Genomic DNA, 21,852 nt, shown 5'->3' on the forward strand with positions numbered 1-21,852 from the left:
AATAAATTCTTCCTTCAGTAAAGTGTACAAGACAACTAATGCTTCATTTTCCAATACAGAACAAAGAAAATCTCAAAGATATACTATTAATAACTCAAGCTGAATCTGTGCCCTACAGATGCATTCAGTAAAAGTGTGAACAGGCTTAGTTCTAAAAGGAAGAATCAGTTCATATTATAAAGGATTAATGTATGATATTCCCATCTAATTACGATTTTACATGTGTTCTGTTTTAGGTTGACACATGCATTCGGAAAACAAAGGGTGTGATGACCATATTATCCCAAGTTCTCCCACTCAGCTACAAGTTACTGAGAAAGGTGAGTTAATGATCCATATGCGGCAATGAGGAAAAAAAATTACAAAGCTGAGAAATGTTTGTTTTTTTACAGTGTGCAACTGGCAATGGTTGGCTTAGATCACCTTATCCATGGAGAGAGAACAGCTTACAAACAAATACAAATGAAGGAAGCATGGAAGGGAAAACTGATGCCTTTGGAATTAAATACTTGGAACATCACGTAGCAAATCTGACATTTTTAGAGAGCAAATAATTGTAGTTAGGAATGGAAGAATTTCATGTAGATATTGCAAACTGGCTAATGTTTCAAAATTGTTCTCTTTTGTGAAAGATAAAGCAGGTTATTTGAATTAAAGCTGTTGTGACCTTCTCATATCTAATAGATGTCATGGTACTTAACAGTAACAATTGCAACATCAGTCAGTTTAACTGTTCTGTATTTTTATAAGGTGAATGTGTCTCCTTGGTTCAACATTAATGCTGTTATTTTTGTAATTAACATGTCTGAACATCTTAGTGAAAGTTTCACCCAAAGATGCTGCTACTAGACATTTATGCAGAGAAACTGGATAGTTTTAGGGGATGTGCGTTGCATGTGGAAGTTTGTCAGTCTCATTGTTGGCCAGTAACAGGAAGATAATCTGGAAGGTTCAGGCCTGAAGCACCGAATGTTGCTATGAAATACTTCTGTAATGAAAAAAAATGATGGAAAAGCGCCTGCTGCTTTGCAACACCAGTGCCAATTGTTTTAGGGTAGTTACATTTAAATTAATGTCATGGCTGTCAATCTGAAACTAATGACTTTCATCCTCCAAAAATGTTTTATATTTCCAGTGAGCTAATAATTAAGAATTATTTGTGTTTATAATCTTTTTAGTGATAAGATCTTGCTGCTGCTTTTGATTTACTATTGAAACTTAGTAGAATGGATATGAAACTGCTGAAGACTTCATTTAAACTATATGGCATATTTAAGTTTCATAAAGTAGAATTTTATGGTGCAAGATTTAGAGCTTAGAAAAGATATTCTGCTAGCAGTTACGACCAAACACTGGTACAAAGGGCATTAGTTGACTGTACAACCACACATTTAAAAGTGAAACATTTAAAAGCTGGAGCTGATGGCTCTCTTTGTACACATGCCTTATTTTATCTTGTTATATACCCTTGTTTTATTGTTTCTTTAACTTGGGGGGGGGGGGTTTCTTGTTTTACTATTTTGAGAACAGTCAAGTATGCAAGGGGCAGGCTTCAGGTCTTAAGAGGATGATGGCCCACAAAAATTAAATACCCTTACCAGTAGTTCTTTGTGGATCCCTCACTTGCAATGGACATCACAATAGAGATGCTGGCTTTGCAGCACCAAAGAGATGACATTTGAAATGCTCAACAGTAGCAAATGAGAATGAATCTGGGTCGGAAATGGTCTTCATTTTAAGTGCCGATGTAAAATGTCCTGGGGCACTAAAAATAGGGGAAACTAAGGTTTTTCACTTATGTCATTAAGCCCTAGAAAGATAGTTATTTTTGCTACACTGCACTTGTCCAGAAAGATACAGAAGATATTAAATGGTTTATTTATGAAATTAAATGGCTGTTTATTGTTCACTTTTAAAATACATTAAACAAACCTATAAAACTTAAAGAAGTAATTTTGAGTTCCCCACATTGTCTGTACAGTGTTACAACTCTTGCATTATGGGACATACTGGAAGTAGATGATTTTAAGTGTTATCTACGCAATACTTAATTCTGAAGCTACTTCAAGTATAGTTCAGACATCTTATGTCATCAGTTAAAAACAAAGCTTCATTAAGTGGAATTAGAACGTTTCAACAAAACTTCCTCATATTCCTTCTGTGTCAGAAGTCCGTGCGTTACGGTCTTGCTTTCTTCAAATTTGGGTAATACCACTGCAATGTATCCCTCAGTAGATGGCTACAAAATAAAAACCATAATATAGCAGAGAAATGAAAGGGTTGGGGGAAGGAAGAAGTAAAATTCTTACCTTTTCTTGCAGAATTGCTGGATTATCCAGGATATTTTCATTAACTTCCATTAACCGCCCTCTTATACAACTGTAGAGAAATTTCAGTCTTGTAAAAACCAAACTTTGCAATCAAAATACAAAAGAATGAATTACTTACCTATAAACAGTATATTCTTCTCCATTGGAACAAGATATCCTGCACAGAGGGGCAAGTTCTGTTAGAAACTGAGCACCCTGCACGTAAAACAAAGAATTCCTATGAGCTTAAAAGAAGTTGATTTCTTTATAGCATTCTCAGTATATAGTGAGAGAATTCTGAAACTTTTTACAAGCAGCAGTACAAAGCAGTCACTTATCTACTATTTTTGAGATTCTTTTAAAAGTCTTTTGATCGTACAGGTCTCTCGTTTTTCCATGTGACAATCTGAAGTCATCTGCAATGTAGACATCAAATAATCCACTAAGATAGTGCAAATGAACTATGTGGACAAGTACATGGGAACAGACAGTCTCACACTAAACTGAAGATCTTTATTTTGTTCTACTTTGTTTGTAGAGCAACCCTCATGAGTTGCCTACACACACCTCCAGCAGCTTACTTTAGCCAAAATGGGTTTAGTTTAAATTTGGTTCTAATCAACATAACCAAAAGTGAAAAGTATCCACACTGCTTTTAGTGAATGAAATGATACGTTCAAACAAATGTAACCATCTTTAGACAATCTATAAATTTGCTATATGCATATTTTAAACAAAATGGCAGTTTTCATGTTCATAACATGCTTGATGTTGAAGAGGCTTTTTTATTTTTAAATTGCTAGGGCTTAGAAGTGTCATCTTTGAATGCTTGATACCTATCTATGGTAGAGAATTTTCTAGACATTTTCTGCTATTGTAAACACTAAGGATGTTAACATTTAACCAGCTAACTGATAGGGGCTGTAGCATCCCCCTGCCCAAGGCAGGGGGTTGTTCCAACTGGGCCAGAGCAGCCCCAGTCTGCAGCCTCCCTACCCATTTAACAGGTTAAACCAGTTGAGTCTAGCATTTAAGTGGTTAACTAATTTAACATGATTTTACATCCTTATTTCACTGGTTTTCAACCCACATGCTATGACACACAGGTGTGCCCTGAGAACTGTAAGTGTGCTGTAAAATTTCATCAAATTCCCTTTTCAGTAGCTCTTTGACAAGGGATGGGTCACTGAGGAACCCCACACCATGTAGGACTCAGGCTGCCTTGTATAGAAACTAATGTTGGAGCTATCAAAACAAAAAAGCAGTCATGTAGCACTTTAAAGACTAACAAAATACTTTATTAAGTGATGAGCTTTCATAGGACAGACCCACTTCTCCAAATCTGTAGCCTTACCAGACTCATTATATAAGGTAAGGCTACAGGTCTGAAGAAGTGGGTCTGTCCCATGATTAGCTCATCACCTAATAAATTATTTTGTTAGTCTTTAAAGTGCTGTATGACTGCTTTTTTGTTCTGATACAATACAGACTAACATGGCTACCTCTCTGTTAACGATGGAGCTCTTTGATTTAGTAAGCTTGGAGAAGCTGAAACTCTGTCAATGGTAAACTTTTTCCTTTTTTTGGTAAGAAACTCACTTTGTCCTCTGACACAGCAGATCTTTTTTTGTTACCATTAGAAGCAAGCACTTCAGGGAGTTAAACGCAAGCTGACAAATTAGATTAAAAAAGCCATACCCGCTTTGATTTTCCAGAGACCTTATTCTGAAGTCTACTACAGTTAGCACTGATTTGGTAATTAATACTCTTAATTGTTTTTCCATTTTGAAGAAGAGGATGAGCTTCTGCCAGCGTGATGACACAGATTCTGCAAGAAAAGCTACAGTTACCTACTGTACTTAGAATTCATCCCTGGGATTGTCTAGCTTTGCAATAAAACTAATAACTGTTTCTGTGCATGGGTTAGTTCTATGGAAGGCAATCTTTTTCTTACTCAGCTGCTCTCTAGGGCATATATCTTCACTACATCCTTTACTGAGGCTCTAATGAGGCTTTTTCCCATCACGAATAAAACCCAACTTTAGTGGAAAGTTCAATACACATTGCTTGGCTCATCTGGGACTGCAGGCTAAATAAAACCTTAGCCTAAAGAGAATCACTCTCCTGCCTCCTTTGACCACTTAAGCTAAATCACTGAAATACTGCAGTCCTCCCATACCTTCCCCCAGTTCACTTGAAAAGGATCAAATGCTCAGCTTATTACAGGGCACAAGACAAGGAGGTAAACCTCCAGAAATCTTAGCACCTCTGCAGAGAGAGTAATTCAGATGTGGCTTTGCTATTTGGCTGTAAAGACCTGAGTGTAGCCACCTGGCTGCCGGTCATCCAAGTTAACATGCAATCAGTATGTCAACTATACCTGCTTGCTTCAGTGACAGAAGTTTTATATATCCATTGCCCCCTCCTAAATTTTTAAATTATAACTAGAGGGCCAAACTCAATCCTCACTTTCATATGTGAAACTCACTGTTAAATTTGTGGGACTACACCATGGTACCATTAATTGGAAATGGCTGCTCTACCATCACAGATACACAATCCAGTAAGCATGCATGCTTTATTTTCAAATGTCAGATTTAAATTGCAAAATAGAGAGCTAAAGCTGTCTCTCTGCTTCCAAAATGAGCAAGTTTTATACAAATGCTACATAAGAATAACCACAAATCGGAAAATTCATAGGTCATTTAAGAGTAAAATAGCTCAAACTCTGACAGCAGGAGAAAACTTACTCACCTGAGGGATCTATTCAGCTACAGTCAAGGAATGGTGACTGCAATGCCGATGTCTGACATGTAGGTAATCTATGCTATTTTTAATCTTACATTTTAAGTTTTAAATGGTCTTTTCTTCAAATGCGACAGCATAGTTCTCTGAGTGACAGTATCACCTCTGTGAAGTATTTCCTTGTGTTACACAAACACTGAATTTAAAGATGTATTTTAAAGTTAGCTTTGAGTTCTAGAAAACTCTCAAACGATGACTAGTAGACTAAGACAATTCAGTAAAAGCCTCAGAGGCATCAAGGCTATGACATGACAGCAAACTAGTAGGTAAAGGTCTAGAAATGTGAATTTCCTTTAATTAGTTAAGTGTTTTGTTACCCTTTCAGAAAAAGCAGTTTGAGGAGCTGAGTAAGCTTCATCATAAAGGAGCTGTTTCTCAAATGAGAATCAAGCAGACTTTTAGTCTCCTAAGAGTGAATTTAATGTTACAAACACATCTTTGTATCAAAAATACGTTGGAAATGGGAGACCCTCTAGACCAGCGGTCAGGAACTCCCAGCGTGAGTGCTGATTTTCATTGGCAGGTGAGGCAGGAGCTCAGCCCTGCTCCTGCCCCATACAGCTGGGAGTTTCCTCAAATCCATGCTACATGAGAATTATCAAAAGACCAGCTAATGCTACCAACCAGCACCTAAATAGTAAAGCTCTGCCTCTTTATTTATTAATGAAGCTGTTGTATGTAGAACTGTTAGTGACTTTAAAAAGTATCACTGACACTTGGCCCATACATAGAGGTCAAATTTCTGCACTCTACCTCGGAAAGGTTGCTGACCCCTGCTGTAGACTATGGTGTACAATCAATATTTACAGGCAGGTTAAGTCAAAATGTGATGTAGGCATTATCACCTCATAGTAGTAATGTGCACATACTAAAAGTGAATCAGCTGTTTAACATCATGCCTAAAGTTGAAATCCTCATACTATTATGCTCATCTTTTGTTTTTAAAAAGTGGTTTTATCCCTTAAGATTTCAAAGACAACCTTAAAAATGAGTCATATGTAAGCCCCTATTGCAACACCTGCCTGACTGCAGAGGGAGCCTGAAACAGTGATTCCTGCAGTAGAAATGTGAACATTCATCTCCCTCTTGGCCGTGGAAACTTCCTAATTGCACCACTGCATAAAGTGTCTTTTCACAATACCAGACATTTCAATATTTATTGTTGTACTGTAGTGTGGCACATTGTTTTGTTTGCACAGACAAAAGCATCATCTCACTGCTTTTCTTCACAAAAGAGGACTGGGTTTAGTGTACCCTTCCTCATTACACAGAAAACAGAGTCAGTTTTTGTCTACACTGGCATCTGAGCAACAAAGCTGTTGTCATTCACATGTGCTTAAGAAAACCCAGATGACCAAAGCTTTGCTGTGGCAAATGCTAGTGTAAACAGTGCCACAGATGACACTTGAGGTTTTTGTCTGTGAAAGTGCTGACAAAGCATTCAGATACTAAAGTCAGCAAGATATGTTTCCTGTGCTGGGTCACTTGGACAACACTGTGGGAGTAGAACCAGGATGGGAAGTGGGGGCTGCCTCAAGAGCACAGCTAAAATCCCTCTTTAAAAATAAAATCTTACATCAAAGTTATTTCCAAATAGGTCAGTGTTGTGGCTAGGAAATAACAAAAAGGCATTTTATGGAATTGGGGAGGCTGATGCCAATGCAGTGCAATCCTGCTAGTGCAAATATGTGTGTGATGTTAGCAATGCCCTGGGAAGAAAGACAATGTTATAATCTAGGGACTTATCCAGGGGAAGTTCTATGTATGGCGTGTCTTATATAAGAGGTTAGGCTAGATGAGCACAGTGGCTTCTGCCCTTTGATTTGATGAGAGCAATACAGTAAGTTTCAAGACAAGATGTCTAATGGTTAATGGCAGATTTTAAATGCTGAAACAGGATCAGATTGGAATTCCCTGGCTGAAAAAACAGGCAGATTCGGACTCTGAAGAAAACAAAAAAGAGAGAAGATTAATAGCCTAAGCAAAAATCTCATGAACCCATCTATTTCAACAAAGAAAGCTGCAGAGAAAATGGACTTGCATATTACCTGATTTGCAAATGAAGAATGTAAGACTTCATATTTGTGAAGCCAAGTGGAAATTAAGTGTTATCATACAGATCATCTGATGACATCATCAGGTCAGATCATAAGTTAGTGAAGGCATTACATAAGTTGAGAGTAACCAAAAAAGTGCTAAGAACTAAGATCTGACACTTTAGAAAAAAAAGAGCCATCTAGCAAGAAAGAATACAGTAATGCCATGCAGAAAAATGTGTTTCTGGTTTAAAAACAATTAATATTGAAGAGGCATGGAACAGTGCAAAAAATGGGAATATGAGAGTTGCTAAACAAGGGTTAGGCTACAGAACCGAAAACTTGCAAATCTAGAACCTGAGTACAACAGATTGACCATAAAACAAAACAACTGAATAAGCAAACAATAAAAAGCAGTAGCAGAATATGTGAAGAAGCGCATTTTATCACAAAATAAGAGAAATGAACAAGGGACATGAGTAGAAGTTGTCAGCAGTGAGACACGCATGGGCAAATAATTAAGAATGACTGAACATCCTAAAGAATATGTTGAAGAACTATGTCATGTGCAGCAGGCAGTGGATGAAACATTCCTGAAGACGCATCCCAGTATAAACAAGGGAAAGCAGGTGCTGGAAATTTCAAAAGAAATAGCAAAGCTCTTGACAGAGAGTTTGAAAAAAGAAAAAGCTCTGGGAAATGACATAACTGTAGAGATTCAACAAGATTCACAGACGAAAGAAAAATGCTACACAAATGGGGGAGAGTGATAAAAGTACCAATCTAGAGGACAATGAAGTGATAATGTGGAAACAGCACATCCAGAGGAACAAGCCAGACTTCAATCAAGATGAACTACAATAGCTCAGCTAATTGTGATCAGACAACTAAAGAAATAAGCAAAACTCAACCAAGTATGCTACAACATTTTACAGTAAAAGTATCCAGCACTTGGGTAACCAGTAATTTCTCTTAATTAGCATCAGCCAGCAACCACGGGACCAGCACCAGCAGGGCCTGTGGCCAGGCTGGGGCCCATGGAGCAGGGCCAGCAGCCCTGCTCAACAAAGCAGAACATATTATCCAGTAATCCCCATAAAGCAGGAATGCCAGATAATCAAGTTCATACTGTATAAACATCATATAAGCTTCTAATAGTATATGGCAGGTTTATGGCAAATCTTCTGAACATATGGTATCTCTGAGAATTCAAACTGATAGTAGAAATCTACAAGTCAGTAAGTGTGGGGAGAACAGACAATGACCACAAGAATGCATGCTGTTCCCAGATTTGTGAGCATGATATTGGAAGTAGTAATGGCCATAGCATAGAGCAGAGGTGAGCAAACTTTTTAAACTGGGCCGCACTTTTTGTCCCTGCAATTAGCAGCCCCCTATCTCTGCCCCTCCCCCCATACACACCTGTTTAATGTAAACCAAAATTTGGATACATTCACACAAAAAGAACCCTTTGGGTATGTGTTAGAAAAGTATGTAGAATGTAAAAACGTTATTGGTAGATAAATGAAATACGTACATGTTTTACGTGTATTCACAACATTTTAATGAGATGGATGAGCCTGACACCCAGCACCCAATTGTGCTGCACCCCTCTTTATGAAATTTTGTGCACCCTGGCACAGAGATTAAAAAGGAGTTATATGGGACAGCAGAGCATGACCTTTGCTTAGCAGATGGTATTGACCTGATACCACTGTCCAAGGAGGATTAACAGAGAATTTGTAGAAGATATACAAGGAAAGCAGAAAATTCAAATTTAAGATAAATTTACAGATTACAAAAATTATGCCAATTGGGATATACAAAGAAAAGGTAAAGATCAAAGTCAGATAAAGAACTAGAACAAAGGGGAAAGTATGTACTTCGGAGAGCTATCATCAAAGAATGGAAATTATAAAGATGACAAGAATCAAATTAGCAACTACTATACTCAGAAAAGCTGCAAGATCTGGAAGGCTAATAACATTTCAATAAAAACAAAAATGAGTATGAGACACAGTGCCATGCCAATATTGCTTGGAATGTTTTGAGTATGAAGAACAAAAGATAACAGCAGAAATGAACTGGCTGAGTTTCATGACAGCAGAAAATAAAATAAGTTTAAGAAAACTGCTGAGACAAGAAATGGACCGTTACAAGATGCAAGACAGACAACTGAAATGCTTTGGACAGGCCTCACAAACAGCCTGGGAAATACACCATATATTGTGATACAAACCCAGAGTGCAAGGAACTAGAAATAGGAACAGACTGAGAATGTGCTGGATGCACACACAAGAAAAAGGTTAAAGAAATAAATGAACCTGTGAAGTGAGTACAACGCAAAAAGCAGTGGGAAGACAGACTGATGCCATCATTACTTCCAGGCTGACTGACTGGTATTGAAGAACAAGAGAAATGGCTGGTGCCACAGAATACGTGCAGCCCTGCTGTTAGGAAGTACATAAGGAGCTACACTACAAAATTCGATCAATGTAAGTTTTATCGATCTACAGTCTCTGCAGCAATTAAATCCACTGTTGATGTCCACACTAGTCTCCTTCTGCAGGTGACGTGCATCTTCACCAAGAGCTGGAGTGTGGGGCACTGACAACCACAAGGGGCTCACTGCTGGACCAGCCACCACTCCCAGCACAGAACTTAACTTCACAGCAGGAAGTCTTTAATCTTGGGCTCCTGCTACGAGTCCCTCATCTTGGCACTGATGGAGCTGAAGATGAAATGTGAAATAACAGCAGTTATGAAACTGACAAGAATGTGTATTTCAAGGCTGGGCTCACAGCAGGAGCTCTGACACCTTCTCCTTTGCCCCTAAGGAGGGGGCTGCTGCTGTAAGCACCATGCTGGGCTGACAGGCAATGCAAGCAATGCAATGTCTACACACACTTTTAACTACATCAAAGCACGCACTATGCCTCTCAGGGAGGTGTAGTTAATTCAGTGTAATGGGAAACTTACATCAGTGTGAACACCTTGTAGTATAGACACTTACAAGACCCACATAAGGCAGTTTAGTGACCTAACTCTGCACTGTTGACCAAGTCTAAGCAGTGCCACTCAGAGTTGAGAACTAGTGTTTATGGAAGATCTTTGCTTAAACTGCTAGAAACATATTCTTTTACACAAAGTGTTGCAGGGAGATGAACAACGTACAAGCAGGACAGATCTGTAAGTTCACTGATTCAACTATAACACACATGAGCTACTGTTTGTATGGATCCTATAAAGATGGCCAAGGGAATTTAAAGGGGTTCAGCTAAACTACCTGAGCCATTTGAGCATGAACTTTAGACAAGAAAGCCAATGACAGAAAAAATAATCTATACAACAGCTGCACCAAATCTAATCCTTTGCATGGAGAATGTTACACTTCAAGGCACACACTTATGCACACCATGCTGAGAAGGCAATGCTGCCAAAGAAGCCATCAATGTGAATAAATGTCGATCTCCTCAGATGTTTGTCAAAGACAACACACACAATGGTCACAGACATGAGCCCTAGTGGTGACATCACCTTCCCTCTTCATCAGAAAGAGGCACTGACAACTCAAAAGCAACTTCAGCTACGTAGCTAAAAGGGTCAGAGAAAGGCAGAGTAGTAAGAAGTTACTTCAGTGCACCAAGGAACTAGAGAAACCAGGGAAAGAATACAGAAATACTGCCAAAGCCATAGGGTCTGGAAGCAGACTAAGCAACTACAGTTCCCATAGGAAGAGCACCTTTGAAGTTTAAGAGGGATCCACCTTCTCAAATAGCATCCAAAGAATAGTCATTTCTCCAAAAGTCTGCCTGTTGCAAGGCAGGTCAATACGCAGGGCTCAAGTACACTCCTAGGGGAATTCTCTTTGGTGCAGCATAAGGATTCCTTGAATTCCTAAGCTGCAGGGGTGGAGTCAGTTGATGGATGTAAATGTCTGGTTGGAAAGTTGTCTTCCGGTGACACCTCCCAGCTGAGATCTGTGGAGTAGTGGCTGTGATTGTCCAGACTTGAATGTATCCCACGAATAGGCTCTGGAAATAGGCTCACTTGCAAAGTGAGATTTGTGTTGCAAAATAATTCATTAAACAGTTGGCATAAATGCTATCAACTGGAGTCAGAATAGGAATTTTATACCCACCAAATGTAAAAGCTATAATATATTCACATACTATTGAAGTATTTTTTATTTTATTTTTATTTATTTATTTATTTATTATAAAACAAGATACATACAGTAAACTCTTTCATAGCCGGCAACCTCAGGAGGTTGCCAGATATTCAAATTTGCTGCTTAGAAGAGAGGTGGCTGGGGATCCCCAGCAGGAAACCCTGAGAGCAGGCTGGGGTGCAGAGCCCCACCAGCAGCTCCAGCCCCAGGGAGCTGGACAGGGTGCCAAGCTCTGGGAACTGTGGAAACCCTGGGGCTGGGTGAATTCCGCCAGGGTGCAGAGCTCTGCCAGCAGGCCCAGGGCTGAGAGCCAGCTGGGTCTGGGGACTCTGCCGGCAGGACTGGGAGCCAGCAGGCCTGGAGCATGGGGGAATGCAGTGGGCCAGCGCAGGGAAACACTAGCAGTCAGGATTGGGAGCCAGCCAGTGTGGGGGAATGCTGGGGCACAGGGCTCTGTCTGCGGCATGGGGCTTGGAGTCGGCCAGGGTAGGGGAAAGCCAGCAGCCCCATGTGCGGGGGAACTCTGCTGGCAGCCCCAGGGCAAGGGAGTGGCGCTCTGCCAGGGCCAGGGGAACTCTAGCAGCCCTGAGCTGTAACAGGATGGGGTTTCTGGACACAGCTAGAGAAATCAATCCAGGGTACCTTTAAAATCTGGGCCACTTACAGCCCCAGGCTAGGGTTTCCTTCTCACTAAGTCAAATCCAACCAGCAACAACAGCATCTCTGCCAGCCAGAAGCCACACAAGCAAACCCAGACTTCTCAGCTGCTAAACCAGCCCAGACCAACAACCCCCAACTTAAGGTGAGAGGCTCTTAAGCCTGTTTCACCAAACACAACACTATGTAAAAGTCCAGCCATGTGCCAGGGGCTGAGAGCTGGCAGCAGCATCCCTGGATGCAGGGGCAGCCCCAGCCAGGAGAACCTGGGGTGGAACTGGCAGGAGATGATGCCGGTTAATTGAGATTTTCGATAGAATGAATGCCAGATAAGAGGGATTTTACTGTATTACTGCAACTGTCAGAAATTAAAACTAAAAGCAGATCTAGTAATTTGCATTTCACTATACTGATCAATTTCACTTTTACATACTCTAAATTTTTACAATTAATGGACATGTTTCAATAAACACACAGGAAAAAAAGTCAAAAATACTATTCATACCAGATTTTGTAATATTAAAATACAAATTGAGTCTCATTTACTTAGCTGTGTACTTAAGGTAAATGAAGTGCTAATAAAGAAGCTATTAAAGAACTATGGTGCTTGTTCTAAATAATATGCTTTCTGTGTAGAAAACTTGAGCTCTCTATTCAAGTTTTTGTTTTGAGACTAGGGGTGAAAAACAAATATCCTAAAAACTTAAGAATCAAATTTGACTTACCTATTAGAATGTTGCAATATACAGTGGTCCTCACATGGATTACCCTTAACATCTGTTAAAAAAAAAAAAAAAAAAAAAAAAAGAACCAAAACCAATCACTACACTAAGATAAAAACACGAACACACATCAATTTCAGTATGGAGAAACATTTCATAAAGAAGATTCCTACAGATTTCAATGGAGGTTTGTGAATGAGCTCTGTGCCTCAGTTTCCCCATCTGTAGAACAGGAGTAATACTTCACTTTTTTGTAAACTGCTTTGAGACTGATGAACAGCACAATAAGAGGAAATGATATGATGGGACTGCCTATGACAAAATGTGGCCCATTGGCAGCTGAGTGTAGCAAAAATCCCACCAGGATGGGGTTCCCTTGGAAAAGCTGAGTTATGCTGAAGTAAAATAGAGAATGGACTTATGGAACCTCCACTGTGGTCTGTGACCATGACTTTCCAAAATAAGGGGCTTGCATGTATTACATAATATAAAATTAAAAAATGGCAGTAGCAACTTCAGATTTCTCTTACTGCCGCTTATAGATTCTAAGCCTAGTTAACTAATTAAACAAGCCATTAAGGGTTAGCTAAATTAACCTTTTTTTTCCCTAGCAACATCCAACACAGCAAACAGCTTGAGAACTACTTGTCAAATCACATTTCTACTAAAAGGCATAGCACGGATCTTGAAGAATGAGGCACTGCAAATGCATTATTTAAGTCACTAACCAGTTGATCCACTCAACCATAACCACATCACTATCCAGATAATTTTTTCCCAATAAGCAGTTTTACTTATGATGTTTTATCTTTGCATCATCTTCTTGCATTGCTTACAATTGATGTTTTTCCTTTTTTTAACCCATGGAATTAATTTCTTCAAAATATTCCCAGTTAAGGTCTCTCTCACACCTTGAAGCCAGGATAGTTTTTCTGCAGAAAGGTGTGGAAGAACACAGGAAGTTGTGTATGCGCTGAATGTCTTCCCTTTTTCTTCCCAATCCCCTTCACCTTTCTTCATTCCTTTCTGTTGACTCCGTCCTTTCCTACATATTATCTATCTTGAGGGCAGTCTTAACTAACTTCTCTTCCATGCTTCCTCAAGGTCCATCACCACATAAGCACACAACCACAACAATCCCCTCCAGTTTGTATCTTTCTTTGCACATGTTACTTTTTGGTCTGCTGTGAATCATCAACTGAAGGCCCAGAACTTTCAAAAAGCTAGAGTTAGTAGTTAGGCTGCTAAAAGGAGCAGACTGAAGAATCCCACCCAAGTATCTTCAATCCACAGGGCTGATCTACACAGGAAAGTTGCTCTGGAATAAAGCAGGTGCCAATTTAAAGCAAAATAGTTATTCCAGAATAATTCCGCTTATGGACACACTTATCCAGGAATACAGTTCCTCTTTTGATTTAGTTTAAGCCAGCTCCAAAACTAACTGGGAAAAATGCACTCACAGCTATTCCTAAATAGCTCCCCCCATAGAAAAGCAATGATTGCGTGTGCCTACTCCACCTTCCAGTATAGCTTCCTCCATCACGTACACAATGCTTGTTAATTACATATGCACCAAACAGAAAACATGATTTTGAAGAACTCATCTTACAATGCTTACATCAGCACAGGGATGGTAGAATAGTTAAATGCTAGCAGTTAGCCAGTTAACTTAGGGCCTGATATCTAGCCCTGCCACAGCCACAGGGTCCCACAGCCCTTTCTGCAGCCAGCCAAAGCTGCTCCAGCCTGGCACAAGTGTCTACCACTGGCGAGAGCTGGTTAACTAATAAACATACTGGTAAGCCACAAGCTTCAGGTTAACAGTTTAAACATTCGTACACCAGGAAGATCATTGTCAAAGTCTACACACTAACTAGAATGAAGGGTCCTGTGGCACCTTATAGACTAACAGAAAAGTTTTGAGCATGAGCTTTCGTGAGCAGAGACTCAGTCTGTGCTCACGAAAGCTCATGCTCAAAACTTTTCTGTTAGTCTATAAGGTGCCACAGGACCCTTCATTGCTGTTACAGATCCAGACTAACACGGCTACCCCTACGATACTTGACACTAACTAGAGTTACTCCTGGGGAAATCATGTCCCCTGCACAAATACATTCCGCCCCACAGTGCTGCAATTATAATTTTTGCCCACCAGGGGCTGCTGTTGTGCCAGAAGAGAGGGCAGTAGGGTCAGCACCCATGTTCCTTCTAATTTTTCCCATCCATGGGAAGAGTAAGTTTTGTTTATGAACCAAGACATGCACAGTTGTGCACTATTAATAAAAACACTACCCCACTGTGGGTAGCTGAAGGTGCTCTACTAGTCAGCTGGGCAGCAGCTGAATTTCTCAGCACTCAGCTTACAGTAAGCACCTCTCAGGCTGGGTCTACACGAGCCCCTTCCTTTCAGAAGGGGCATGTTAATGGACGGGTTTGAAAGATGCTAATGAGGCACTTCCATGAGTATGCAGCACCTCATTAGCATAACTGTGGCCACAGTGATTCAAAAGTGTGTCTTTTCGAATCACTTGCCGCCCATGGAGATGGGGACCTTCCGAAATGACCCCCTAGTTTTCGAAAGCCCCTTCTTCCTAACACCAGATTGGAAGAAAAGGCTTTCGAAAACTGGGGGGTCCTTTCAGAAGGTTCCTGTCTCCACGGGCAGCGCACGATTAGAAAAGCCGCACTTTTGAATCACCACGGCCCTCATTATGCTAACGAGGCACTGCATATTCATAGCACCTCATTAACATATTTCAAACCCGCTCATTAACATGCCCCTTCCAAAAGGAAGGGGCTAGTGTAGACACAGGATCAGAGACAGAGGAGCAAACCATGGAGAGGGAGGAGGAGGGGGCAGTGTCCACCTTCTTCACAGCACCTTGACCAGGAGTCCAGGTGAGGAGGGCGTGGATGGTGGTGGTGAACAAAGCAGGGTACTCAGGACTGCTGGAAGTCACAGACTGGGGTTCAGATGAGCTAGACTGGATCAGAGACACAGAAGTTAGTGATATCTTTTCTTCTGGAGACCTGGCTGACCCCTACCCTTCCCATTCAGTCAGGCCCATCTGCCCTATCCCCATTTGTCCCAGCAGCCTCAGTCAGCCACGCCTTGTCCACGTGTGTCCCTGTACCCAGGGCAACACATGGGGATTGGGGAGCACAGGGCATGAGGGAGCACGTGCCCCCCAACACTGTAGATGGGAATTAATTACCAACATAAGTGAAAATACTAGAACAAAGTGTTATTTTGACAAAATATTTTGCAGAACTTTAAAACACTGTGTGCAGAATTGTTAATGTTTTGGCACTGAATTCTCCAAGAAATAAAGCGTATGAAAAGCTTTTGTATCCATCTAACTTCAGTTTTTAACTATTTGTATTTTCCAACCACAGACCAACACCTCAATGCACTTGCTCTGTATTTGAGTAGCAGCAAAAGAGACAGCCCTCCACACCGAAGTTGTCTGCAATCTAAAGCTACTGGTACATTACAGCCCAGATCCAGTCTCTAAGGCTGCATCTATACTGCAGATAAAAATCGATTATTAAAATTGCTTTCTTAACACTGGGTTTTATCCATTCGATTTTGAGCATCTTCACCTTCCCACATGCTCCCCACAAAATCGACTTACTGCTGCTGCAGCAGTGTATTGTGGGAACATATCCCACAGTTCCCTGAGCCCCATTGCATTCTGGCCCCACAACTAGATGTGGGTATATGATGCCATCTTCCCACATTTCACTCCCCTCTTTCCCCTACCATGTTAAGTATGTTTAGGTAGACACAGGTGCTACACTGAAACTCGGATGAATCATTCACAGTTACGGCTCAGGGCGGCTAAAAGACCTCAGACTACAGCCAGTTTTGGACCTGCAAAAGAAGAACTTTAGGACAAGAATATTCCCCCTGCAAGTCTTACTTCGAGAACTGTGATAACTGTATAGCTACTAATTACCTTCACTGAAAAATGCATGGCTCAGGGTGGCTAAAAGATGCCTGTTTACAGCCAGCACCCAAAAATCATGACATCTGACAGCCCCGAAAACCATAACTGCTGAGGGAGACTTCCCTCGGGTGGATAAAAGAACCCTGGCTACAGCCAGCCCCAAAAATCGTAACCACCGAGGGAGACTTCCCCAAGGTGGATAAAAGAACCGTGGCTACAGGCAGCCCTGAAAATCGCGACTGCTGAGGGAGACTTCCCACGGCCACCTAAAAGACCCTCAGCTACAGCCAGCCCTGAAAATCATGACCACTGAGGGAGATTTCCCTTGGGCAGTTAAAAGATCCAGGGTGACAGCCAGCCCCCAAAAAGCATGACCCTCACCACGCACAAGCTGCCTGGCACCTTGAACAGCACATCCTTTTATTAGTTCAGGGTCAAGCCAGGTGATGCAGGTGGGCACGGGAATGTTTCACACTGTGTGGCACCTCTGGGGAGAGGGAAGGGAGGTGACGTGGAGGTCAGGACAACATGTAAACGGCTTAAAAGAAATTCCTCATCCTACCAGACAAGCACGTCCCCCACCCACAACCTAGATGACACATGGTATGGGGGATCAGCAGCTGGTGCCAGACAGGGCAGGAAAAAAAGACAGCTAGCAAGGGTATACGCAGAATCACAGACCCCACAACTGCATTACTAGCCAAGAAAAAGAAAGAAGATTTTTCAGCCTATCATGACCCTATAGCCACAGACCTCCAGGTGCCAAACTGTAACAGTCTTATTGCCTAATTCCTCCATACCTGAGAGCAGTGGAGATGTAAGAGGCCAGAGGGAAGAAGTGTGGTGCATTGTGGGGCACATATGGGACATCTGTGGAGGCTAACAAATTTGATATAAAAACACAGCGCATCCTCACTAACCTTCATTCAGAATATTAAATTCAAACTGAACGCTACACCCGTCAGTTCACTACAATTTTAGGATTTCAATAATGTTGATTTTATGGCTCCATAAATCAAGCTAATGGAATTTACAGTGAGGACAGGCACTTGGAAAAAATCAGGCTAACTGACTTAAAATCAGTTTTATCTCACAGTGTAGACACAGCCTAAGACTGATCCACCTGCAATCGATGAACGAATCTGATGAAGCGGGTCTGTCCCATGAAAGCTCATCACCGAAAAAATCATTTTGTTAGTCTTTAAAGTGCTACATTTCTGCTGTTTTGTTTTGTTGGAGTACAGACTAACACAGCTACCTCTCTGTTACCACATGTAGTCGATTTAGCAGGTCTAGCGAAGACCTGCCAAAGAGACCACAGATCATCCTACTGTCAACTCTGTTACTCTCCCCTAGATGAAGGGACTTTGATGTAAGAGTTTATCCTATCCACTGGCCTCAGTGTTGAGCTCAGGGTAATCTGATTTAACATACATCAACTGCAGTTATATTATTCATGTAGCTGAAGTTGCATAGCTTGTGTTGACTTTCTGCTGTAATGTAGAACTAGCCACACACATATAAAAAAAAGAAGAAGCAGTCAAGTAGCACTTTAAAGACTAGCAAAATAGTTTATTAGGTGAGCTTTCATGGGACAGTCTGTCCCACGAAAGCTCACCTAATAAACTATTTTGCTAGTCTTTAAAGTGCTACTTGACTGCTTTTTGTTTTGATAGTGTATAGCCTAGCATGGCTTCCTCTCTGTTACTATAAAAAAAAAGAATTATAGAAATGTAGGGCTTGATAAGGTATTGAGTTCAGTCAATGAACATATGCAGGCAAACAAGCCCAAGGAACCCCTAAGACAATATGGTTACCATAAGAGGCAAGTATCAGAGGGGTAGCCGTGTTAGTCTGGATCTGTAACAGCAAACAGGCAACTGTCTCACCATAGTAGTGAGTTTGTTTTCTTACTACCACAGTTAAAACCTGCAATCCCTATTGTGGACACAGGCAGGCACAAAAGCACCTTACAGTGCTTAAGTTTATTCGCTTCCATTTACTGGAGTAAGCCGTACTGGTATTAGGCCCTTGCGTACGGGGATAACGGCTGCGACCATAGGAATTTAAGCTGCGTTAACTACACCGGTGGCACACGGATGCACCCCGAGGGGTACCAAACCGCACAGCCCCGGCTGCCCATCGGTATCCCCCAGGGAGGTACGTTCACTACACAGCAAACGCCACCCCCAGCTGTAGCCACCACGCACCCATCCCAGGCGCAGGGGGCTCTCTGCTTCGCGGCGCGGCCTGGCCCGGGCTTTCCCGCAGCCACCGGCGCGGCCCCTGGGCAGGGAGGGCCCAGGCTAAGCCACGGAAGCGCGGACAGACCAGCCGGACACCCCCACGGCCAGGGCCGCCCAGCCGAGCGAGCCCGGCCGGGGCGGGGCGGGCTTTGCCAACGACAGACGAACCGCGGGGTTGAGGGGCGCGAGAGAGGCGCGGCCGCGGGGGGAGGGGCGAGTACCTGGCTTGTACCAGCGCGTGAAGTACCGCTCTGTCACACCCGGCGCGGCGGCCATACCCACTCCCCGCCCGCGCCTGGCCGGGCACGGGGTTCCCGCCAGCCAATCAGCGCGCGAGCCCCTTCCCGGATTGCGGCGGGCCGGCCGGCCGGCCGGCGGCGAAGGGAGGAGCCCCGGCGAGACGCGTGCGGTGGGCGGTGACGTGTCAACACGTGTCTTCTCAACGGAGCAGGCCGCGGCTGCTGGTTGGAGCGGACTGCGGGGAGCGCCCGTCCCGCCGGTCTGGTGTGCGCGGCAGAGACCCGCCCAGAACAGCCCCTCACCCAAGGGCGGGGTCCCCTGCACATGCAGCCCCTGCACGTTCTGGGGACAGATAACACGCATCCACACGCTCTGGGTACATATGAGATACCGTCAGCGCACACACGGGTACATGTAACATGGCCACACATGCCGGGCACATGAGGTACCATCCCCACACACAGACGGGTACATGTAACACTGCCACACATGCTGGGTACATGTGTGGTACTGTCACCACACACCCATGGGTACATATAACACTGCCACACTCGCTGGGTTCACCTGATGTACCATCACAGCACGTGCACACGCGGTATGTGTAACACAGCTACAGATGCTGGGTCCATGTGAGGTACCTGCGCAGCACATAACACACAGGGTATGTGTAATACAGTCACACATGCTGGGAATGTGACAGATAGCTCAGTGGTTTGAGCACTAGCCTTCTGAACCCAGGGTTGTAAGCACCATCCTTGATGAGTCCATTTAGGGATCTGGGGCAACTAGATTGAAAAAAAAAAAGCAGGGATGGTGCTTGGTCCTGCCAAGAGGGCAGGGGACTGGAATCGATGACCTCCTGAAGTCCCTTGCAGTTCTATGAGATGTGTATCTCCATTTATTTATATTTACCTTACATGTAACACATACTAGGTTCATGGGGCATGTGTAACACAGCCATGCACACTAGGTCCATATGGGGTACCATCATAGCACATCCCACAGGTGAATGAGACGGCCACACATGCTGGGTCTGTGAGGTACAGTCACAGCACCTGCATATGCGATACATATATATCAGTCACATACGCTGGGTATATGCAAAGTACTATCACAGAATGCTCTCACGGGGTACACATAACAATCACGCACACGCTAGGTATTTGTAAGCTACCATCACAGCATATGTATACAGGGTACATGTAACTCAGACACATACACTCAACACTTGTATCATCACAGAGTTTGCTCATGGGTATATGTAACGCAGTCACATAAGCTGGGTTTGTGAAAGGTACCATCACAGAACATGCACACGGGTTACCCGTAAACAGTCACACACACTGGGCACGTAACAAAAAAGCAGTCATGTAGCACTTTAAAGACTAACAAAATAATTTATTAATTTTATTTTGTTAAAATAATTTATTAATTTAACTAATTTTGTTAGTCTTTAAAGTACAATATGATGACTTTTTTGTTTTGTGAAAATATAGAGGAAAATATAGAGGAACATGTCTACCTCGCTGTACATGTAAGGTACTGTCACAGCATGTGCATGTGAAGTACATTTAGCGCAGTCACACACGCTGGGTAGGTGTAAGGTACCATCACAGGATGTGCATGTGGGGTATGGATAACCTACAGTCACAGCATACAGTAGGATTGCCACACATCCGGTTTTCACACAGACGATTCAGGTGTCAGCTTGTGTGTCCAGGTGCCATTTGACTTCATTTTCATCTTAGTCTGTCACACTTACTGCTATCATTAGTACATGATTTCACAGAATATAACTGAATATAACTGATCAAGCTTGAGGTAAAACAGAGAGAAACCAACAATAACCATAGGAAAATAAGAACATAGTGGTGAAATAGTCATATATAAGGAAGTGCACAGGAGAAATCTTAAAGGCCAGAGGTTGCTTAGAATCCAGTTGATGGACTGACATTCTAACTAGTTCATTTGTGATCTAGATACATTGGAGAATTTCCTCCAGATTTCACAGCAAAGGTGTTGTCTGAGATTGAGGTGAGGGTTTCCAGGATCCTAAAAATGTTAGTAATGCATTCCTCTACAGTGTTGAAGTAGCAGATTCAAACATTGCTGCTTCAGCAGTCTGACGAATTGGAAAAAAATATGATAGTCCAAACATAGGCATTTTTTCTCTTTTAGTGACTACCCAGTCCATTTTTATGCCAATCTGAGTCCTTTGTGAAAACCTCTTGAAAGTTATACCACCACTGTACTTCAGCTTATACAAACAACTCAGATACTTCCTTTCACTGTGACTTCTCTTGTTTTTATTAGCAATTCTACATAACAGGTTTATGGATCAAGATGATCTGTCACCTTTTATCTACTTGGCTCAGCAAAGGTCTATAAAAAGCTAACACCAAAGGTTACAGTCCTTAATACATCAAGTGAAATTTTATTACAATACAATTTCTTGAAGAAAGAAGTTGAATTTTAGAGACCAGAGAAAGAGACAGACTTCATGCTGTGAAGAAAGGAATATGGAAATGAAAGGAAGAGACACAATTTACAAAAGCAGAGTGTCTTCAGAAGAGAGAAGAAAAGGGAAAAATAAAACAGGAAATAAATTGGATTCTGGAAATACAACATCAAACTTGCTGTGATACATTCATGCTCCACAGCCTTTACTGAAATTTTCATTGCTTGCCTGAAATGATTTATGTACATCCAAGCTGCA

The 21,852-nt window shown here is 42.1% G+C and overlaps 2 protein-coding genes across 5 annotated transcripts in view; one reads left to right on the top strand and one right to left on the bottom strand.

The window, feature by feature from the left end:
- Positions 1–554, top strand: part of CTNNAL1 (catenin alpha like 1) — a 130,219-nt gene extending 129,665 nt beyond the window's left edge. For all 4 annotated transcript variants that reach the window (XM_074987908.1, XM_074987907.1, XM_074987910.1 and 1 more), the window contains 2 exons: positions 237–320; positions 393–554. In XM_074987908.1, coding sequence (XP_074844009.1) covers positions 237–320; positions 393–554 — 246 coding nt within the window. The remainder of the gene's footprint in view (positions 1–236; positions 321–392) is intronic.
- Positions 555–2,101: 1,547 nt separating this feature from the next.
- On the bottom strand, positions 2,102–19,220 carry ABITRAM (actin binding transcription modulator). Its single transcript, XM_074987911.1, has 6 exons — positions 19,118–19,220; positions 12,704–12,755; positions 4,008–4,137; positions 2,449–2,525; positions 2,310–2,379; positions 2,102–2,239 (listed from the first exon to the last, which is right to left on the bottom strand). The coding sequence occupies exons 1-6, from the start codon at positions 19,170–19,172 to the stop codon at positions 2,114–2,116; spliced, it is 510 nt and encodes a 169-aa protein (XP_074844012.1). The 5' UTR covers positions 19,173–19,220; the 3' UTR covers positions 2,102–2,113.
- Between the last annotated feature and the right edge of the window lie 2,632 nt (positions 19,221–21,852).

The sequence above is a fragment of the Carettochelys insculpta genome, chromosome 2 (genome assembly GCF_033958435.1).
Source record: "Carettochelys insculpta isolate YL-2023 chromosome 2, ASM3395843v1, whole genome shotgun sequence".
In the NCBI taxonomy this organism is placed as follows: domain Eukaryota; kingdom Metazoa; phylum Chordata; order Testudines; family Carettochelyidae; genus Carettochelys; species Carettochelys insculpta.

Excerpts from the sequence above, each read along its gene's own strand:
- ABITRAM (XM_074987911.1), bottom strand. The coding sequence starts at position 19,172 with ATGGCCGCCGCGCCGGGTGTGACAGAGCGGTACTTCACGCGCTGGTAC. Across the intron at positions 12,756-19,117 it reads CACGCGCTGGTACAAGCCAG|ATGTTAAGGGTAATCCATGT; the intron begins GTACTCGCCCCT and ends TTTTTTTAACAG. Across the intron at positions 4,138-12,703 it reads ATATTGCAACATTCTAATAG|AATCTGTGTCATCACGCTGG; the intron begins GTAAGTCAAATT and ends CTTTTCTTGCAG.